The following is an 18958-nucleotide window of genomic DNA, read 5'->3' as shown; positions in this document are numbered from 1 at the left end:
AGGAAATATAAAGCAGAGTAAGTTATGGGAGTGATAGATATTTTAGAAAACCCAAGTCTGAGGAAGTGACATTAAGCAGGGACCTGAATGAAAGAGAAATAAGCCATACAAAGACCTAGACAAAGAACATTTCAGAGGAAACAGTAAGAGTAAAACCCCTTAGGTAGATAGGAGGCTGGCAGATTGAGAAATGACAAGAAATCCACTAGGTCTGTAGTTAAGTTAATGAGGTTGAATAGTAGTTGAAATAGTAGAGATAGCAGAGGCCATAACAGATAAGACCTTGTATAATATAAGCAGGGTAATGAGGCTTGACCTCTGGTGGCACAGTAGATAGATAAAGTGTTGACCTGGAATTTTGAGGTTGTTGGTTCAAAACCCTGGGCTTGCCTGGCCAAGGCACATAAGGGACTTGATGCTTCCTGCTCCTCTCCTCCTTTCTCTCTTTCTCCCTGTCTCTAAAAATAAATAAAATCTAAAAAAAAAAACAAACCCAGGATAGAGTGAGTTTGTTTTGAGGAATGCCAATGCCTAGGGTTTTGAAACAGCAACCTCAGCATTCCAGGTTGACGCTCTATCCACTGCGCCACCACAGGTCAGGCCAAGCAGAATTTATTTAAAAATCACTGAGTATTAAGTATAGAACACTTTCAAACACTTTCCAGGTTATCTTGTCAAACTAAAGTCTAAACAAAATAATCAAAACCTTTTACAATCCACAAAGGTTTTATTAAAGCAAATACTTCCCTTTCAAAGTTTAAGAATGTAGATGCTAAAATTAAAAGCTGTGGGAGTTAGATGATAATCAAAATACATCATCTACTTACAATATTGATTATCAATATTGCCTAGAACAGGAAATTCAAAGTTTTACTTTCTGCTTTTATAATACCACTGTGCATAATATTATGCCTAAAGATGAAAAATGAGAATACATATACCATTTTTGTCAATTTTTAAGTGAGTCTATATTTATCATTTACATTTTTATTATGAAAGTGATTTTCCCAATACTTTGTAATAGTACAAGTTATTTTACCTTAAATAAAACCATGAAACTGGCCTGACCTGTGGTGGCGCAGTGGATAAAGCGTCAACCTGGAAACACTGAGGTTGCCGGTTCAAAACCCTGGCTTGCCTGGTCAAGGCACATATGGGAGTTGATGCTTCCTGCTCCTCCCCCTTCTCTCTCTCTCTCTCTCTCTCTCTCTCTCTCTCCCTCCCTCCCTCTCTAAAATGAATTAAAAAAACCAAAAACCATGAAACTACTGTTTACTTAAATGTTCAACAAATGAAACACCTTTGCTATGCAATTTTCTTTTAAAGTCAAATTTCCCTCCTGGTGTTTATTAGAAAGTAAACCGAACCCACAGAATGAAATATACAAATGGTAGTAAAACCTCATTAATTGAAACTAAGGGAAGATCAATATGAATGGTAGAATGTTTAGAAAGAAATGCAATTTTGCTAACTTCTCAAACCTGGTAACTTCATTTAGCTTATTAAAATATTAAGAGTTAGTGCTTAGCACATAATCAGAGCTAAACAAATGTTCCTGCATTCATCAAAGTACAGAGGTACCTCGAGATACGAGCAGATCAAAATACAAATTTTTAAGATACGAGCTGAGACCCGGTCCATATTTTGTTCGAGATCTGAGCAAAATTCCAAGATACGAGTCGTGATTCGGGAAGCTGCCACTAGTTGGCGCATTGTCGCATGGGTACAGTATCGGCACCGCAACACCAGTATCTTGTTCTTTCTCACGTTACCCGCAGAATCACGCCAAATCTCGTGCGCTGTTCTCGTTCTTGCATCATTTTTGCATTTTTTACTAACTTTTTTTGTGTGCTATCATGGGGCCAAAGAAAGTGAGTGTAAAGGACAGTGGTGAGAAGAAGAGAATGATGTCGATAGAAGTAAAGCAAGAAATAATAGAAAAACATGAGCGTGGTATACGAGTGATTGAACTGGCAAGGCTGTATGACCGCAATACATCTATAATTTGTACCATCCTTAAAGGGATGCCATCAAAAGTGCAAATCCAGCAAAAGGAACTACAATTCTGTCCCAATTAAGGACAAATATCCATGAAGAAATGGAGAAGCTTCTGCTGGTGTGGGTGAAAGAGAAAGAGCTAGCAGGAGATACAGTGACAGAGACTGTAATATGTGAAAAGGCACGTATTATTTACGATGACTTGAAGAAGAGAGAACCATCAACCTCAAAAGAGGCAGCAGAAGATACATCTAAGGCAAGACACGGCTGGTTTGAAAATTTCAAGAGATCTGGCATCCACTCGGTGGTGAGGCATGGTGAAGCTGCGAGAGCTGACGTTAAGGCAGCTGAGGAGTACATTGCACATTTTGCTGCGCTTATCACAAAGGAAGGCTGCATCCCCCAACAAGTGTTCAACTGTGATGAAACAGGATTGTTTTGGGGAAAAAATGCCCCAGAGGACTTTCATCACTGCAGAGGAGAAGAAGCTGCCAGGCCATAAACCCATAAAGGACCATCTGACTCTTGCATTGTGTGCAAATGCTAGCTGTGACTGTAAAGTAAAGCCACTGCTACTATATCATTCCGAAAATCCTCGAGCCTTTAAGACTCACAAGATTCTTAAAGAAAAACTGCAGGTTATGTGGCACGCCAATGCTAGGGCATGGGTTACACAGCAGTTTTTTTATTAAATGGGTAAATCTCATCTTTGGTCCTGCAGTGAAGAAATATCTTCCAGAAAATAAACTCCCAATGAAAGCATTACTAATCCTTGATAATGCTACAGCCCACCCACCTGGTCTTAAGATGACATTCTCGGCCCTGGCCGGTTGGCTCAGCGGTAGAGTGTCGGCCTGGCGTGCAGGAGTCCCGGTTCGATTCCCGGCCAGGGCATACAGGAGAGGCGCCCATCTGCTTCTCCACCCCTCCCCCTCTCCTTCCTCTCTGTCTCTCTCTTCCCCTCCCGCAGTGAGGCTCCATTGGAGCAAAGATGGCCCGGGCGCTGGGGATGGCTCTGTAGCCTCTGCCTCAGGTGCTAGAATGGCTCTGGACGCAACAGAGCGACGCCCCAGAGGGGCAAAGCATTGCCCCCTGGTGGGCGTGCCGGGTGGATCCTGGTTGGGCGCATGCGGGAGTCTGTCTGACTTCCTCCCCGTTTCCAGCTTCGGAAAAATGAAAAAAAAAAAGAAAAAAAGATGACATTCTCGATGAGTTCAAATTCGTGAAAATCCTCTACCTCCCACCCAACACTACTTCAATCTTGCACCTATGGATCAGCAGGTTATTTCCAACTTTAAAAAGCTTTACACAAAGCACTTGTTCCGTCGCTGCTTTGAGGTGACTGAGAATATAAATCTAACCCTTCGAGAGTTTTGGAAAGATCACTACAATGTCGTGATATGTTTATGCATTATTGACTTGGCATGGCAAGAGGTTACAAGAAGAACCTTGAACTCGGCATGGAAAAAGTTATGGCCTGATATTGTTGCAGACAGGGACTTCAAAGGATTCGAACCAGACTGAGACCAAAGTAGAAGCGTTGGAGGAGATTGTGTCCCTCGGAAAGTCGATAGGTTTGGAGGTAGGTGAGGGTGATGTAAACAAGACATCGAGGAACATGAGGAGGAACTCTCAACTGAGGAGTTGAAGGAGCTACAGATGATGCAACATAGGAGCTTCTACAAGAGATTAGTAGTGAGGAGGAAGTCGAGTCGGAGGAAGTGATTTCTACAAGTGAAATTAAAGACATGCTGGGGCCCTGGCCGGTTGGCTCAGCGGTAGAGCGTCGGCCTGGCGTGCGGGGGACCTGGGTTCGGTTCCCGGCCAGGGCACATAGGAGAAGCTTCTCCATCCCCCCCTCCTTCCTCTCTGTCTCTCTCTTCCCCTCCTGCAGCCGAGGCTCCATTGAAGCAAAGATGGCCCGGGTGCTGGGAATGGCTCCTTGGCCTCTGCCCCAGGCGCTAGAGTGGCTCTGGTCACGGCAGAGCGATGCCCCGGAGGGGCAGAGCATCGCCCCCTGGTGGGCAGAGCGTCGCCCCTGGTGGGCGTGCCAGGTGGATCCTGGTCGGGCGCATGCAGGAGTCTGTCTGACTCTCTCCCCGTTTCCAGCTTCGGAAAAATACAATAAATAAATAAATAAATAAAAATAAAAAAGACCTGCTGGCAATGTGGGAGAAGCTTTCAAGTTTCATTGAAAAGAAACACCCAGAAAAAGTTTCAACTGGTCATGCTTCAGCACTTTTTTAAGATTTCTTTTTTTTTTTAATTTTTTTAAAAATTCATTTTAGAGAGGAAAGAGAAAGGGAGAGAGAGAAACAGAGAGGGAGAGAGAGGGGAGAGACAGAGAGAGAAGGTGGGGAAGAGCTGGAAGCATCAACTCCCATATGTGCCTTGATCAGGCAAGCCCAGGGTTTCGAACCGGCAACCTCAGCATTTCCAGGTCGACACTGTATCCACTGCACTTCAGCACTTTTTTTGTGTGTGTGTGTGTATTTTTCTGAAGCTGGAAACGGGGAGAGACAGTCAGACAGACTCCCGCATGCGCCTGACCAGGATCCACTCGGCACGCCCACCAGGGGCAACGCTCTACCCACCAGGGGGCGATGCTCTGCCCCTCCGGGGCGTCGCTCTGCCGCGACCAGAGCCACTCTAGCGCCTGGGGCAGAGGCCAAGGAGCCATCCCCAGCGTCCAGGCCATCTTTGCTCCAATGGAGCCTTGGCTGTGGGAGGGGAAGAGAGAGACAGAGAGGAAGGAGGGGGGGGTGGAGAAGCAAATGGGCGTTTCTCCTATGTGCCCTGGCCGGGAATCGAACCTGGGTCCCCCGCACGCCAGGCTGACGCTCTACCGCTGAGCCAACCGGCCAGGGCCACTTCAGCACTTTTTAATGACACTTGTCACATTTCCGTAACATTTTAAAACGCAGGCAAAAGCAAACCTCTTTGGATAGATTTTTATTCAAAAGTCCTGCAAGTGAAAGTGCCAAAAGTGCAGCCAAAAAGGCAAAAACAGGTGATGATTAAATGAAAAAATACATAATGTTATGCTTAGGTTAAGTTTAAAGTTAAGAAAGTGCACTTTTTTACAATTAAGTTTTTGTGGTTTCATTTTAAGTAAAGAAAGTGCAGTTTTAGTTTTGTTTAAAGAAAATGCAGTTTTAGTTTACGTTTAGTGTTAAGAAAGTGCAGTTTTAGTTTACGTGTCTACAGTGCCTGCATCCCTTCCTCCCTCTCTCCTCCTCCGCCATTCACCTCCGTTAGCCGCACTCGTCTGTCTCCAAGGTAAGAATACAGTACAGTACTAAATAACACTTTTTTCTTTTATTTCATATATTTTGTTATGCATTGGTAAAGTATCCATGTGTGTTTCTTACATCCACAGGATGGTCTGGGGATGTTTCACAGGGCTGGAATGGATTAAATCTATTTCAGTTATTTTAAATGGGAAAAATTTGTTTGATATACGAGTTGACTGACTTATGAGCTCGGTTACAGAGCGAATTAAACTTGTATTTCAAGGTACCACTTGTACCAAGTAAGCCTGACCAGGTGGTGATGCAGTGGATAGAGCACTGGACTGGGACACAGAAGACCCAGGTTTGAAACTCTGAGGTTGCTGGCTTCAGCGCAGGCTCATCTGGTTTGCTCACAGCTCACCAGCTTGAATCCAGGATTGCTGGCTTGAACAAGGGGTCACTTGCTCTGCTGTAGCCCCCCAGATCAAGGTGCATATGAGATGGCAATCAATGAACAACTAAGGTGCAGCAATGAAGAATTGATGCTTCTGATCTCTCTCCTTTCCTGTCTGTCTATCCCTATCTGTCCCTCTGACTCTCTGTCAAAAAGAAAAAAAAAGGTACCAAGTAATTAACTTCTATTGTAATTACACTGTTAGTAAGCAAACTACGTATTTTTTAAAGGCTTTCTTCTCTCTCTGAATTGGCTAGTTTCCCTGAAATCTTTTTTAAAACTATTTAATTTTTGTTTTTGCATGTTGTGAAACAGTGAAATGCTAATTAATGAAGTTTTGATTTTGGATACTGCTTTGACAACATCAAAATAATATGAATTCAAGCCCAACTAGGCAGTGGAGCAGTGGGTAGAGTGTCAGCGTGGGATGCAGAGGACTCAGGTTCAAAACCCAGAGGTCACCGGTTTGAGCGCGGGCTCACCAGTTTGAGCATGAGGTCACTGGCTTGAGCGTGGGCTTATACACATGACCCCAAGGTTGCTGGCTTGAAGCCCAAGGTCACTTGAGCAAGGAGTCACTGGCTTTGCTGGAGCCCCCCAGTTAAGGCACATATGAGAAAGCAATCAATGATAAGGTGCCGCAAACGAAGAATTCATACTTCTCTTCTCTCTCCCTTCCTGTCTGTCCCTCTCTCACGAAAATGTGTATATGTGTGTGTGTGTGTGTGTGTGTGTGTGTGTATATGAATTCAATACTAAAAACAGTATTTTCCCAGATATTTCCAGTTGATATTTCCAGATAAAATGTTCCCAAATTACAATGAAAGCTGTTATCTTGAAGTCAGAGGCTTTCAAAATTGCAATGCCCTTATTGTAAATGCTATCTAATTTTTGTAAAGTTAAATATACTCAAACCATTAACATTATATGAAGATCATCGAGGCAAAAGAAATCAGCAAAATCTATGACTATGTTTTGTGACTTCAGAAAACTATGTTAGTTATTGGAATCTTCTGATAGCACTTAAGTAAAACACAGAACTGGGATAAAAGGACTATAAAGTGAGAAATGTATATATTGATTAAAAATATATATATTTTTTTAGCAAGAGAGACAGAGAGAGGGACAGATAGGGACAGACAGGGAGAGAAATGAGAAGCATGAATTCTTTGTTGCGGCACCTTAATTCTTCACTGATTGCTTTCTCATATGTGCCTTGGGGTGGGGGGCTACAGCTGAGCCAGTGACCTCTTTCTCAAGGCTGCGACCTTGGGTTCAAGCTAGCAATCCTGGGGTCAAGCCAGCAACCTTTGGGGGTCATACCCATGAATCCACCCTCAAGCCACTGACTCCACGCTCAAGATGGTGACCAGTCAAGCCAGATGAGCCCACGCTCAAGCCAACGACCGCTGGGTTTCGAATCTGGGTCCTCAGCATCCCAGGTCAATGCTCTCTCTATCCACTATACCACTGCCTGGTCAGGCTGCTAAAGAAAAGAAAAGAAAAGAAAAAAAAAAAAAAAAAATATATATATATATAAAGTAGACAAAATGAAACACTATGTTAAATTTCACATTATGTTGAAGACTGTAGGAAAAGTTAATTTTTGAAAATATACTTGAACCAAAAGAAAAACTGTCTATACTGATTATGTGAATAACCCCATATTGTCTGTATAGAGTTTCAAGGGAAGATACAATATGATCTTTTAGCTGCCAGTACTGACAGTCATAAAGGGCTGAAGACCAAGTGCATACCTCAAAAGAGAAATTTGGCGAGGAAAAATTTATCACTTTTCTCTCCAAATGTGGTTAAATAAACCATATAACCCCAAAATAATGAAGATTCATTTTCAAGTAATTACTCTGTGTACAAGTTTTATTTACACAGTAATTGTTAATAGTGGTTTTTAGTAAATTTCTTGTATTTGCATTTTATATACACATTTATACTTGAAAAGTAAAGAAACTGTACAATAACAACAATGAGAAAAAGAAATACAGTAACTTACATCCAACTCAGGAAACAAATACACAAAAGGAAGATTAAACTCAGGCAGGTAGCTTAACCTCAATGAGATTACTACCAGGGTTTACATTTCCTCTATCGGGGTCACCTATATGAAGGAAGTAGTTACCAGAGTCAAAATGTTATTGTAAAACCTATTAAGACCCTGGGGGCTCCCTCAATATTTTATTATACTACTAGTTTTCACTAAGCAAGCTCCTGTAACAGGAGTTAACTTCTGAGAGTTCTACTAGTGGTCCCTAGGCTAGAATGACCCATGGGGTAAAAATTTATGGGCACATCTGGTCCCATAGTCTTAAAGAGGCAGTCACTACACTAACAAGGTTCTTAGGCTTGTTAGTTTGAAGACAATATACCACTAACAGAAAGAGTGTGTTTGAGTGTTGTTTCAAACCACACAGCAACATAAAAGCACATAATAAATCTAATTATTAATCAAATATTGTGTTATATAGATATCACTCATAATACTCAAGTGATTTATTTTAGGTTTAAGAATTAAACATATTATAATAAATTTAATGTCAATTTACCAATAACGAATAATTACTTTATCCTCTACCATCAAAGTTAGACTCATTAGAAAGTTCACTTTATCTTTTTCTTTTATTCTTATTTCCATTGATTAGAAAATTATGCACAGTATTTTACAAGTCATGGACTTGGCTGCACATTAAGGTTTAAAATTTCAAACAGAAATTAATAAATTTTATTTCTACAAACAGTGAAGGAATTTTAACTAAAAAATTTCAAGTCTTGCCAAGTAGCATGCTATTTAAGAACTGTCAGAATTCATACTTTTTACTCTTTACCAGTGAAAAACCTCATTTATATTTATGGACTTCCCAAATCAAGTCTTCAGTCCACTAAAGTGCAAAGAACTTTCCTTCTACCAGTTAGCTTTCTTAAATTATCAGATGAACAATTTTTTAAACTAGAAACAGAAAGGCTAAAATTCTTTTGAGTAACAGGAATTCCTTAAGGAGAAATAAATTTCCCTTCAGAAACAAATAGACATGATACTGTGGAAAAACACCTAAACATATGCAAATCAATTTCCCAAATATTTCCAGATAACCAAAATTTGCTTCAACCTGTGAATTGAAATAAATTCAGTAACTTAAATTTTACAACAAAGTTGCTAATTCTTGGTCTGTAATACCTTCAGAAGGACAAAACTAGCTATAGACAGTATCTGTACTAAGGTGTTTATTTAAAATAGTATTTTGGAAGTTAAAGTAGTATTTACAATCCTGCTCTGACCTCCAAAGTGTCTTTATGGTAACGGTTAAAAAAGAAAAGATGTTGTAAAAATTTGAAGTATCTTCAAAGCAGTTAAAAAATTTTATTGCATTACTGTTCACTCCAAATCGTGGAATTTAAACCTTTTCTTTTTTAAAATGACTTTCCCTACAAAATACTTTTTTATTAATACTGTCAATAGGTTCCTCATTTTACTTCAGCCATGGAATTCAAAATCAGCAGTTTTCCATGTCTTGATTCTTTTAGATTTCTTCATGCTTTTTATACAGGAAACAACTTTTATCAAAAAAAATTTATATTTCAATTAGCCTGTTAATTTTGAAGATTAGCTTTTCAGAGCAGGACTATTATTCTTCTCTCCTTCTTTAACATCCTTCATTACAGATGCAAAGACCTGAAATTATACGGAGTAAAGATTAAACCTCAAAAAACTATCACGCAGGTTAAAAAGATTTAACTAAGATATTTAAATAGTTTATTCACATGAAAAAGCTTTATATATGTTAAAACTCTGTCCCCAGAATTAAGTTTGAGACTGCCATTCTCAAATTCTTTTGTTCCAATCCAATTTTACAGTATATAATTAGACTCCAGTTTTTATCACTTGTTAAATATAAGGTAGGGCAAAAGCAGGTTCACAGTTATTCATATGGAAAATAATACAATAGTTAATAAATAATAAAATAAGAATAAACTCTGTGTTTTGAGAACTCAAAACTATAAATGTGCTTTTGCCCTACTCTGTATTCTTAAATTACTATTTGGTAACAGAACATTTTCTGGAACAATATTCTTACATTTCATTTTCATAAGCAATAAACCTATGAGCTTATTTATAATGCCTACTGCTTTTATTTCATGGAACAAATGATAATGCTATCTTTTATGTCAGTTAGACTGCCAATGTTTGCTTCCCTAATAAGACTAAGCATCTAAAAAGCCAGTGAGGCTCATATGTCATTGTCTTTCTATTACAAATCCTTAGTACACAGCACATGTTTAATATAATTGCTGTCTATTTGAAATACCAATGTAGACTATTCATCAGCTGAATATTCTAGGAAGGACCCAGCTCCTTTCCCTTGCCCCTCTTCTTCCCTTACAGGCATGCATCTCATAAACTCTAAGGCCCAAACTTTTTACACAGGTGACCAGTTCACTGTCTCTCAGACTGTTGGAGGGCCGGACTATAAAAAAAACTATGAACAAATCCCTATGCACACTGCACATCTTATTTTAAAGTAAAAAAACAAAACGGGAACAAATACAATATTTAAAATAAAGAACAAGTAAATTTAAATTAACAAACTGACCAATATTTCAATGGGAACTATGGGCCTGCTTTTGGCTAATGAGATGGTCAATATCCGGTTCCATATTTGTCACTGCTAGCCATAACAAGTGATATGACGCGCTTCCCGAGCCGTGATGGGTGCGTCCCACGTCACCGGAAGTAGTACTGTATGTGAGCGACACCACGCTTTGCTCCTCTCACTGACCACCAATGAAAGAGGTGCCCCTTCTGGAAGTGTGGCGGGGGCCGGATAAATGGCCGCAGGGGGGCGCATGCAGCCCACGGGCCGTAGTTTGGGGACCCCTGCTCTAAGGAACCCACCTAGACCTGCCACCAGGGGAGCAATGGGCAAGCGGCAGCTCATCCCAGGCTAAACCCCGAACCTGTTCTCAAGGACCCTTTTCTCTGCCTCTCCAGGGAGCTGACAGCAGCCCAGCCTTGGCTCACTTCTTCCTGTAACATCTCTGCTGAGCCAAAGCAGCCCGGCTAGGCTCTTATCAGGGTGCTTCTTCCATCTTAGGCCCTTCCTTGTTTCACTATCCCCAGCTTTAATAAACATATTCTAAAAAAAAAAAGGAAAAGGGAGGGAGTGAGGGAGGGAGGGAGGGAGGAAGAAGTACTAAAGTAATAATGTATTTGTTCTGGTTCACTATTACAGATTGTACTTCACTAAACTCATAAGGTATTAAAGAATTCACACAAAAATAAATCCATAGATTTGGATAGGTGGAAGAACAATTGATTTTAAACTCTTATTCTTTTAAAGAATTATTTTTAAAAGATTATTTTTAATTTAAGCACTAACATTTGAGAAATATGTAACTTTTTTTGAGATTATGCAACTTTTTAATAAAAAGTCAACAAATTGCTTTAACACATCTATTAGAAGTAGGAAAATGTCACCCTACCTGAGTCCATTTTTTGGTACTATTCTGCATCTGAATAGCTGCAATACAGCTGAACAGCTTTTCTGATGTTATATCTTCTGGTAATTTAGTTAGAAACTGTGCTATATGAATAAAATCCATCTGCAGGAGAATATCTTCATATAATCGAAGGATCCCCAATCCGGTCCTAAATAAAAATTCCTCCCCATCTCTGCAAAATACATCCCAGACTCGACATGCCAGATCAAGTGGTAGTGATTTGCTATACAAGGTGAAGATCCTAAAATCAGGGGAAAAAACAGTCATTGAAAATTTTCATTAAAAAAATAAATAAAGAAAGAAAGAAAGAAAGAAAGAAAATTTTCATTTATTTATTTATTCACTCATTAAACATTTCTATATAAAAATAGTGGTAAAAAGGAAAATTAGGGATTAAAGGCAAATAAAATATGGCCCCTTCCCTCAAAGAGCTAAAGTAATATAAAATTAAGTAATAAATAATGAAATTACATGAATCTACAACCTATGTAGAGACACGGTCCAACACAAACTAGAATGGTAGAACAGCCTAGTTTTTAAGGTATGACTCTGAAACCAAATGCCTGGGTTTGAACCTTAGATATGCAACTTATTACTGATGCTATTTTGAGCAAGATTATTTATTCTTGTTGTACCTCAGTTTCCTCATTAGTAAAGAATAGCTAATGCTACCTACCTCAGTATTGTTTGGAAAATAAAAGGCGTTAATAAACGTAAAGTGTTTTTAGAACAGTGACTGGCACATAAGAAATGATCAATAAAAGTTAGTTATTATTCTTACTATACATATAAGGAACCCAAGTATCATCTTTTAGTAATCTAAATACAAAATGATAGTCTTACTTTTCCCTTTTCTCTTCTCTTTCCACAAACATCCACTGTTTTTTTTTCCTTCCCCCTTAACCAAACTTTACTTGCTATTTCTTTTGGAGCATGTTAACACTCCAACAGAATCACCAAAATGGTTTATCCCCATCCTTGCTGACAATGTCTGATTAGATAATTCAATTTCCAGTGGTGCTTCAGGTGGTATTTGGTTGGGGAGGTTGCACTCGCAAAGAAAGTACCCAGTTTTTACATAGACTGTGTTTCTTTTAGGTTAGGGCTGATTTAAACTTGAGACAGGAAACTAAAAACTCTCCAACCAAAAAAAAAAAAAATACTCTTTAGCACTGCCACTTATTTATTCCTCTGTTTTCCTGCACAGTTGATTCTTGGATTTGTATATAATAATTCATAGAGGCAGTGAAACAAAAATCCATGTCTACTTTTTCGAGTAAAAACACATATTTAATGGCATAACAGAAAGAATACTCTTGGTGGTACAGAGAATACTAACATACTATTCAAAATGAGAAAGGGTAACAGCAGTGCCTAGGCAGTTTCTAATACACTGCTCACAAAAACTAGGGGATATTTCATAGCTTCATATTCATTTTGAAATATCCCCTAGTTTTTGTGAGCAGACATAGTAATCCCTCATTATCAGTTCTATCCTGCTCCATATATCAATTGTGATACTGATTTACCTCATGTTCACATTCCTCAAGACTGACAATTGAGTTATTTTACCCCCTTCTTTACATATTTAGTATTTGATGATATAATACTCATTACCTAGGGCCCTTCCCAGAGGAACTCGAGTGTTCCTAGTGGAAATGAAAGGAAAATACATTTAAAAATTACTTGTTTTTGCCCTGGTTGGTTAGCTCAGTGGTAGAACATCATCTTGGCATGTGGATGTCCTAGGTTCAATTCCGGATCAGGGCACATAGGAGAAGTGCCCATCTGCTTCTCCACTCTACCCCCTCTTGCTTCTCTCTCTCTCTTTGCTCCCACAACCATGGCTTAATTGGTTTGAGCACATCAGCCTCAGGCGCTGAGGATGACTCCATGAAGCCTCTGCCTCAGGCACTAAAAATAGCTCAGTTGTGAGCATGGCCCCAAATGGACAGAGTACTGGCACCAAATGGCACTGGGTGGATCCTGGTTGGGGCACATGCTGGAGTCTGTCTCTCTATCTCCCCTCCTCTCAATTGTAAAAGGAAAAAAAAAACTTGTTTTTTAAAATGCCTAAATAAAAGAGGCCCAAATTGGGAAGATCATATTTTACCAATGTCATTATTTATTTTTCTATATTAAAACTTACTAATGGATAAAGTATCAAACTGGAATGCTGAGGTCTCCAGTTCAAAACCCTGAACTTGCCTGGTAATGGCACATATGGGAGTTGATGTTTCCTGCTCCTCCCCCTTTTTCTCGTTCTCTCTCTCTCCTCTCTAAAATGAATAAATATAATCTTAAAAAAAACTTACATGAAACCCACTGATTTCAAATGATTAGGATTTAAGGTTTAAATGCTTCATATGTATTTTTATCCTACTCTTTCTGTTATGCCATGGAGATCAACTGCTCCATTCCTTTGGCAAAATTCACCTGCCACTCTATAATCAGTTGACTACTGCTTACCAGAGTCTTAGACAAGCCTTCCAAGTTAAAACATAAGAGCTAGAATTGTCAAGTTGTAAAAAGACATTAGCACCTAAATAAGGCATCATTCCTGTGTCAGAAAGCTGGACAAAGCCTTGAAAAAAAACAAAGCCCTTCATTAAAATAACTCTATCATAACTATCATAAGCCCTCATGTGTTAACTAAAGAAAGGGTTAGCAACTCTTTCTGAAAGCTTAGTATGTACAGGGCATTGAATGAGATAATTCATGTAAAATACCCTTACTAAAACTCAAAATATAGTAGTATTATTCCCATTTCATAGATAAGAAACTAAAACACAAATTGAGAGATTCTGATTTCAACCCAGAATCCATGCTCTTAACAAAATATCTCCTTACAAAAATGTGATTTACTTTATTTGAAAAGGAAGAGGATTTTATGTATATGTTCCCCATGCATGAGATTTAATCTAGTTCCAAAAAACACTCAAAAAGTTATATTCTGTTTCCTTCTAATTAGTATATTTTATGTTTGTTATGACTTACCAGTCTATCAAGTATATGTCTGGTGTAAGACTATAAGATTTGAAATGAAGAAATAGTTTGGAGAGATTTTCTTCAAAAAATACTTCAAATGTTGCAAAATATTTCAACATCTAAAGATAGAAATATCAACAAAATTATTAAAAAGTATGCTCTAGAAATAGAAAAATTAAATCTTCAATCAGGCCCTGGCCAAGTAGCTCAGTTGGTTAGAGCATCATCCCAATTTGCCAATGTTGTGGGTTTGATTCCTAGTCTGGGCACATATAAGAACCACCAATGAGGCCCTGGCCGGTTGGCTCAGTGGTAGAGCGTTGGCCTGGCGTGAAGGAGTCCCGGGTTTGATTCCCGGCCAGGGCACACAGGAGAAGCACCCATCTGCTTCTCCACCCCGCCCCCTCTCCTTCCTCTGTCTCTCTCTTCCCCTCCCGCAGCCAAGGCTCCATTGGCGCTGAGGATGGCTCTGTGGCCTCTGCCTCAGGCGCTAGAATGGCTCTGATTGCAGCAGAGCGATGCGCCAAGATGGGCAGAGCATCGCCCCCTGGTGGGCATGCCAGGTGGATCCCAGTTGGGCACATGCGGGAGTCTGTCTGACTGCCTCCCTGTTTCTAGCTTTGGAAAAATGCAAAAAAAAAAAAAAAAAAAAAAAAAAAGAACCACCAATGAATGCATAAATAAATGGAACAACAATCAGTATTTCTCTCTCTGTCTCAAATCAATCATTAAATAAAAAATTAAATCCTCAATCATTAGTTAACAGAAAATCTTGCTTAACACCTCTTTATGAGTCTTTTCATTAAGCATTATAAAAATATACTTAATCAATAAAAAGTTTATTTTAGATCAGATTAATTTAATCTTTTATTGTTTTCACTCTAAAAGGGCATTCAGACTACTGAAACTGACAGTCAATGAAAAACATGGTTCATTCCAAATGTCCATACCATGCTATGATCCACACGGAAGAAGGCCAATTGGCATGGCTTATTCAGTAGATTTGCAAATGCAATGAAAGCATCTGCCTCTTCCAAATTGAGAATGAGAACTGCTGCTATGAAGGACATCCCTTGCACCTTTTAAAGGGGAAAAAAAACAACAACAAAAATGGGCTTATAATAATAATTCTATATTTTATTGCATTCCTGAAAAATTACAAAGTGCTATTACAATGTAAAATTAACCAAAATTCACCCCCCCCCCGTCAGATACATATAGAGAACTCGATAATAATCTCCCTAATTTTAAATATCTTGATCACACAGTATGGTTTAAGAAGTATTAAGAGAACTTTTTGGAAAAAAGTATTAGCTTTTACTTGCTACACAATCTATCTCTCTGTGTACTACCTAGTTTATTTCCTCTTCATTTGAAGTTTTTCAGAGTACAGAATCACAGAATTTAATAAAAATCAGGTGATGTCTTGTTATAACACATTTGTCTGAGGTAGAAATTGAGGAGCAAAGAATAAAAGTGAACTATGGCCTGACCAGGCGGTGGTGCAGTGGATAGAGCATCAGCCTGGGATATTGAGAACCCAGGGTTGAAACCCCGACGTTGCCAGCTTGAGTGTGGGCTCACCGACTCGAGCATGGGATCACAGAAGTGACGCTATGGTCCTGACTTGAGCCCAAAGGTCGCTGGCCTGAGCAAGGGGTCAATGGCTTGGCTGCAGTACCCTCTCCTCCCATCAAGGCACATATGAGAAAGTAATCAATGAACAACTAAGGTGCCTCAATGAAGAACTGATGCTTCTCATTTCTCTCCCTTCCTGTCTCTGTTGTTGCTCCTCCTTTCTTTCTCTCTCTCTCAAAAAACAAAAAAAAGTACACCATGAGGCCCTGGCTAGGTAGTTCAGTTGGTTAGAGCATCATTCCAATATGCCTAGGTTGCAGGTTCGATCCCCGGTCAGGGTACATAGAAGAATCAACCAGTGAATGCCTAAGTGGAACAACAAATCAATCTCTCTCTCTCTCTCAAATCAATATATTAAAAGACAGAGAGACAGAGAACTATGAGAAGTGCTGATGAAACTCTAAAAAAAAAGTTGTAGAGGTTGAGATAGTAAGACCGGATATCTGAAAAGGAGGATAAAATAAAAATGCATTCTAAGACACATGAGTAAAGACATATAGAACCAGCCCAGTGGGAGCACAAGATTTATAATGGAAATAATGGGAGAAATTAGAAAAAGTAGGATATATTTACAAATAGGAAAAGACCTTAAGTAAAAGGCTATGCTATCTAATGTTTGCTTGTGAGTTATAAGGAACTACTGTACAGTCCTTAGCAGACAGATGATATGGAACTGCTATTATAAAAATACTCATTCTTTCATTTAAAAAGGTTTATCAAGCACTTCCTTCTGGCAGAGATTAGTATAACAGACTTACACAGAGAGGACACTAAGAAAATTTGAAATGCCTCTGTCTCTTTCAACTTTCTTAGCAACCTTTAAACTCTCTAGCCCACTTGAATCTGGATTCCCACTCCACTACTATACTATCTTGAAACTTCTCTTACCAGGGTGACCAATGATATTTATTATAAAAATGCCAATGGGCACTTTCCTACCCACTTAGCAGAATTCTCTTAGCTTCTGTGACCCAATATTTTTTTGTTCTCCTCCTACTTCTCTGGCTTCTTCTGTGACTGTTCTATATGCCATGTTTACCCAGAAGTCATAAAACCTTCATCTCCTTACTTTTGTTTTAAAATAAAGGAATTTTACAGCCTTCACAATAGGGTGGCTACCTGGAATAACTTACTGTATTTTGCTGCATGTTCATTTGCACATTAGTTCATTCATTTATTCATTTTCTTTCTTAAGTGAGAAGCAGGGAGGTAGAGAAACAGACTCCCGCATGCACCCCAACCCGGATCTACCCAGCAAGCCCCCTACTGGGTGATGCTCTGCCCATCTAGGGCCATTGCTCCATTGCTCGGCAATTGAGCTATTTTTAGCGCTTGAGGCCAGGCCAAGGAGCCATCCTCAGTGCCTAGGGCCAACTTGCTCCAACTAAGCCATGGCTGTGGGAGGAAATAAGAGACAGCTAAAGAGAGAAGGGGGAGGGGTAGAAAAGCAAATGGTTACTTCTGTGTGCTCTGAAAGGGAATCAAACTTAGGACATCCACACACTGGGCCAATGCTCTACCACTGAGCCAACCGTTCGTTCATTCATTCAACAAATATTATGTGCTTATTGCCATATGAAAGGCATTGTTCTATGTATTTGAGATACTTCAGTGAATAAAAGATTCTTACAGTTTAGAAGGAGACAGACAATAAACAACAAATTAAATCACATATTATATTAAAAGGTGATAAGCACTACGGAAAAAGTAAAGCAAGTAAAGAGAGAAAGTGCCAGATTTGGTGCTAGGGAAAGTTGTATCATGCCTTAATCTTTGTTTATGTATTCTCCCAGAGACCCCATCTTTCTCTCTCTACTCTCATCAACATTTTTCCTAATCAATTTGGAGAAAACAGAAACTTTTTTTTGCCTGTTATCGTAGTTTAGTAACTTTAGGTAAATTTATTCAACCAGCTCTGTTCTTTGAATGTAAAGCTGTTTGTCTCTTAGTCACTTTTCTTTCTATATTTGTTCTGCTTCTTAGAAAGCAAACAATTTTCTGTTGTCTGTAAGTAAAACTCTAAAAATAAACATGGCATTTTAGAGATTTTAATTTAACTAAACAGAGATTATTGAAATTAAAACATCTGCAGAGGAAAGAGCCAATAAGCAGTAAGCCAGGTCAGCTGCGAAATCTGGAAGACTCAGGAACTAAAGTTATCAGGTTTCTCTGAAACAGAGAGGTAGGACTAAAATTATAATTAGTTGAAATACTGTAAAAGGAGCAAATCCCCTTTCCTATCCTTCCCTCAACCTGGAGGCATAGTCAGGAAAACAAAGGTTAGGAAGAAGGTGGTAAGGCACTATATCAAAAGTAGTGGCAATAAATGAAAGTTTACAAAAAGAATGGTGAAATCCCCTGATGCTCCCCCAGAAAGATGGCAGCCAGTCTCATAACCCTCTAGTAGGAGACGGAAAGGTTCCTCTCTAGGTGAAGTTGATAGGCCCGAAGAAAAAAAGACATAGAGATACACACATTTGGGAGCTAATATATTTAGATGAGACAGATTAAATGTTTATATTAAAAAAAAAAACAGAAACAAATACTTACATAACCAACATCAGGTCTGTAACATGTATATGCCCCTAAAATACTATGTAAGACATCATGATATGGGCCACCCTTAGGAGAGAAAAATGAAATGTCAAACTATACAAATAATGGTCTCCAAGTTAATTCTCAAGTAACATATTAATAAACTTTAGCTCTTCCTAAATGCTACTTTGAGTACATTTATTCATTGTCAGAAACATTCTAAATGCACTCTGCCAAGATGTTTTCTAAAGAATTAATAAAAACAATTTGGGCCCTGGCCGGATAGCTCAGTTGGTTTAGAGCATCATTCCAATTCATCAGGTATGCAGGTTTGATCCCCAATCAGGGCACATACAAGAATCAACCAATGAATGTAGAAATAAATGAAACAACAAATAGTTGTTTCTCCCCCCCTCTCTCAAATCAGTAAATAAAAATTTAAAAATATTAATTCTGAACAACAAGACCATCTAACAAACTCACTCGAGGGATACAAGCTATATATACTCCTCACAAAAATTAGGGGTTATTTTATCACTTCATATTCAGCAATAAAATATCCCCTAATTTTTGTGAGCAGTACAGTTTATGTACAATTTTA

General features: G+C 38.9%; 1 protein-coding gene across 3 annotated transcripts in view; it reads right to left on the bottom strand.

The window, feature by feature from the left end:
- Positions 1-7560: 7560 nt before the first annotated feature.
- The window catches only part of TBC1D12 (TBC1 domain family member 12), a 100059-nt gene continuing 88661 nt past the window's right edge, over positions 7561-18958 (bottom strand). Inside the window, exons 10-14 of one of the 3 annotated variants that reach the window (XM_066238791.1) lie at positions 18373-18444; positions 15135-15263; positions 14194-14303; positions 11179-11437; positions 7561-9370 (exon numbers count right to left, since the gene is read on the bottom strand). In XM_066238791.1, the coding sequence (XP_066094888.1) occupies positions 9302-9370; positions 11179-11437; positions 14194-14303; positions 15135-15263; positions 18373-18444 (639 nt within the window). In that variant the 3' untranslated portion in view covers positions 7561-9301. The remainder of the gene's footprint in view (positions 9371-11178; positions 11438-14193; positions 14304-15134; positions 15264-18372; positions 18445-18958) is intronic. The other 2 variants (XM_066238789.1, XM_066238790.1) reach the window with 2 other exon arrangements.

Source organism: Saccopteryx bilineata, chromosome 7 (assembly GCF_036850765.1).
Source record: "Saccopteryx bilineata isolate mSacBil1 chromosome 7, mSacBil1_pri_phased_curated, whole genome shotgun sequence".
NCBI lineage: Eukaryota > Metazoa > Chordata > Mammalia > Chiroptera > Emballonuridae > Saccopteryx > Saccopteryx bilineata.
This window is presented reverse-complemented; position numbering and strand designations above follow the sequence as displayed.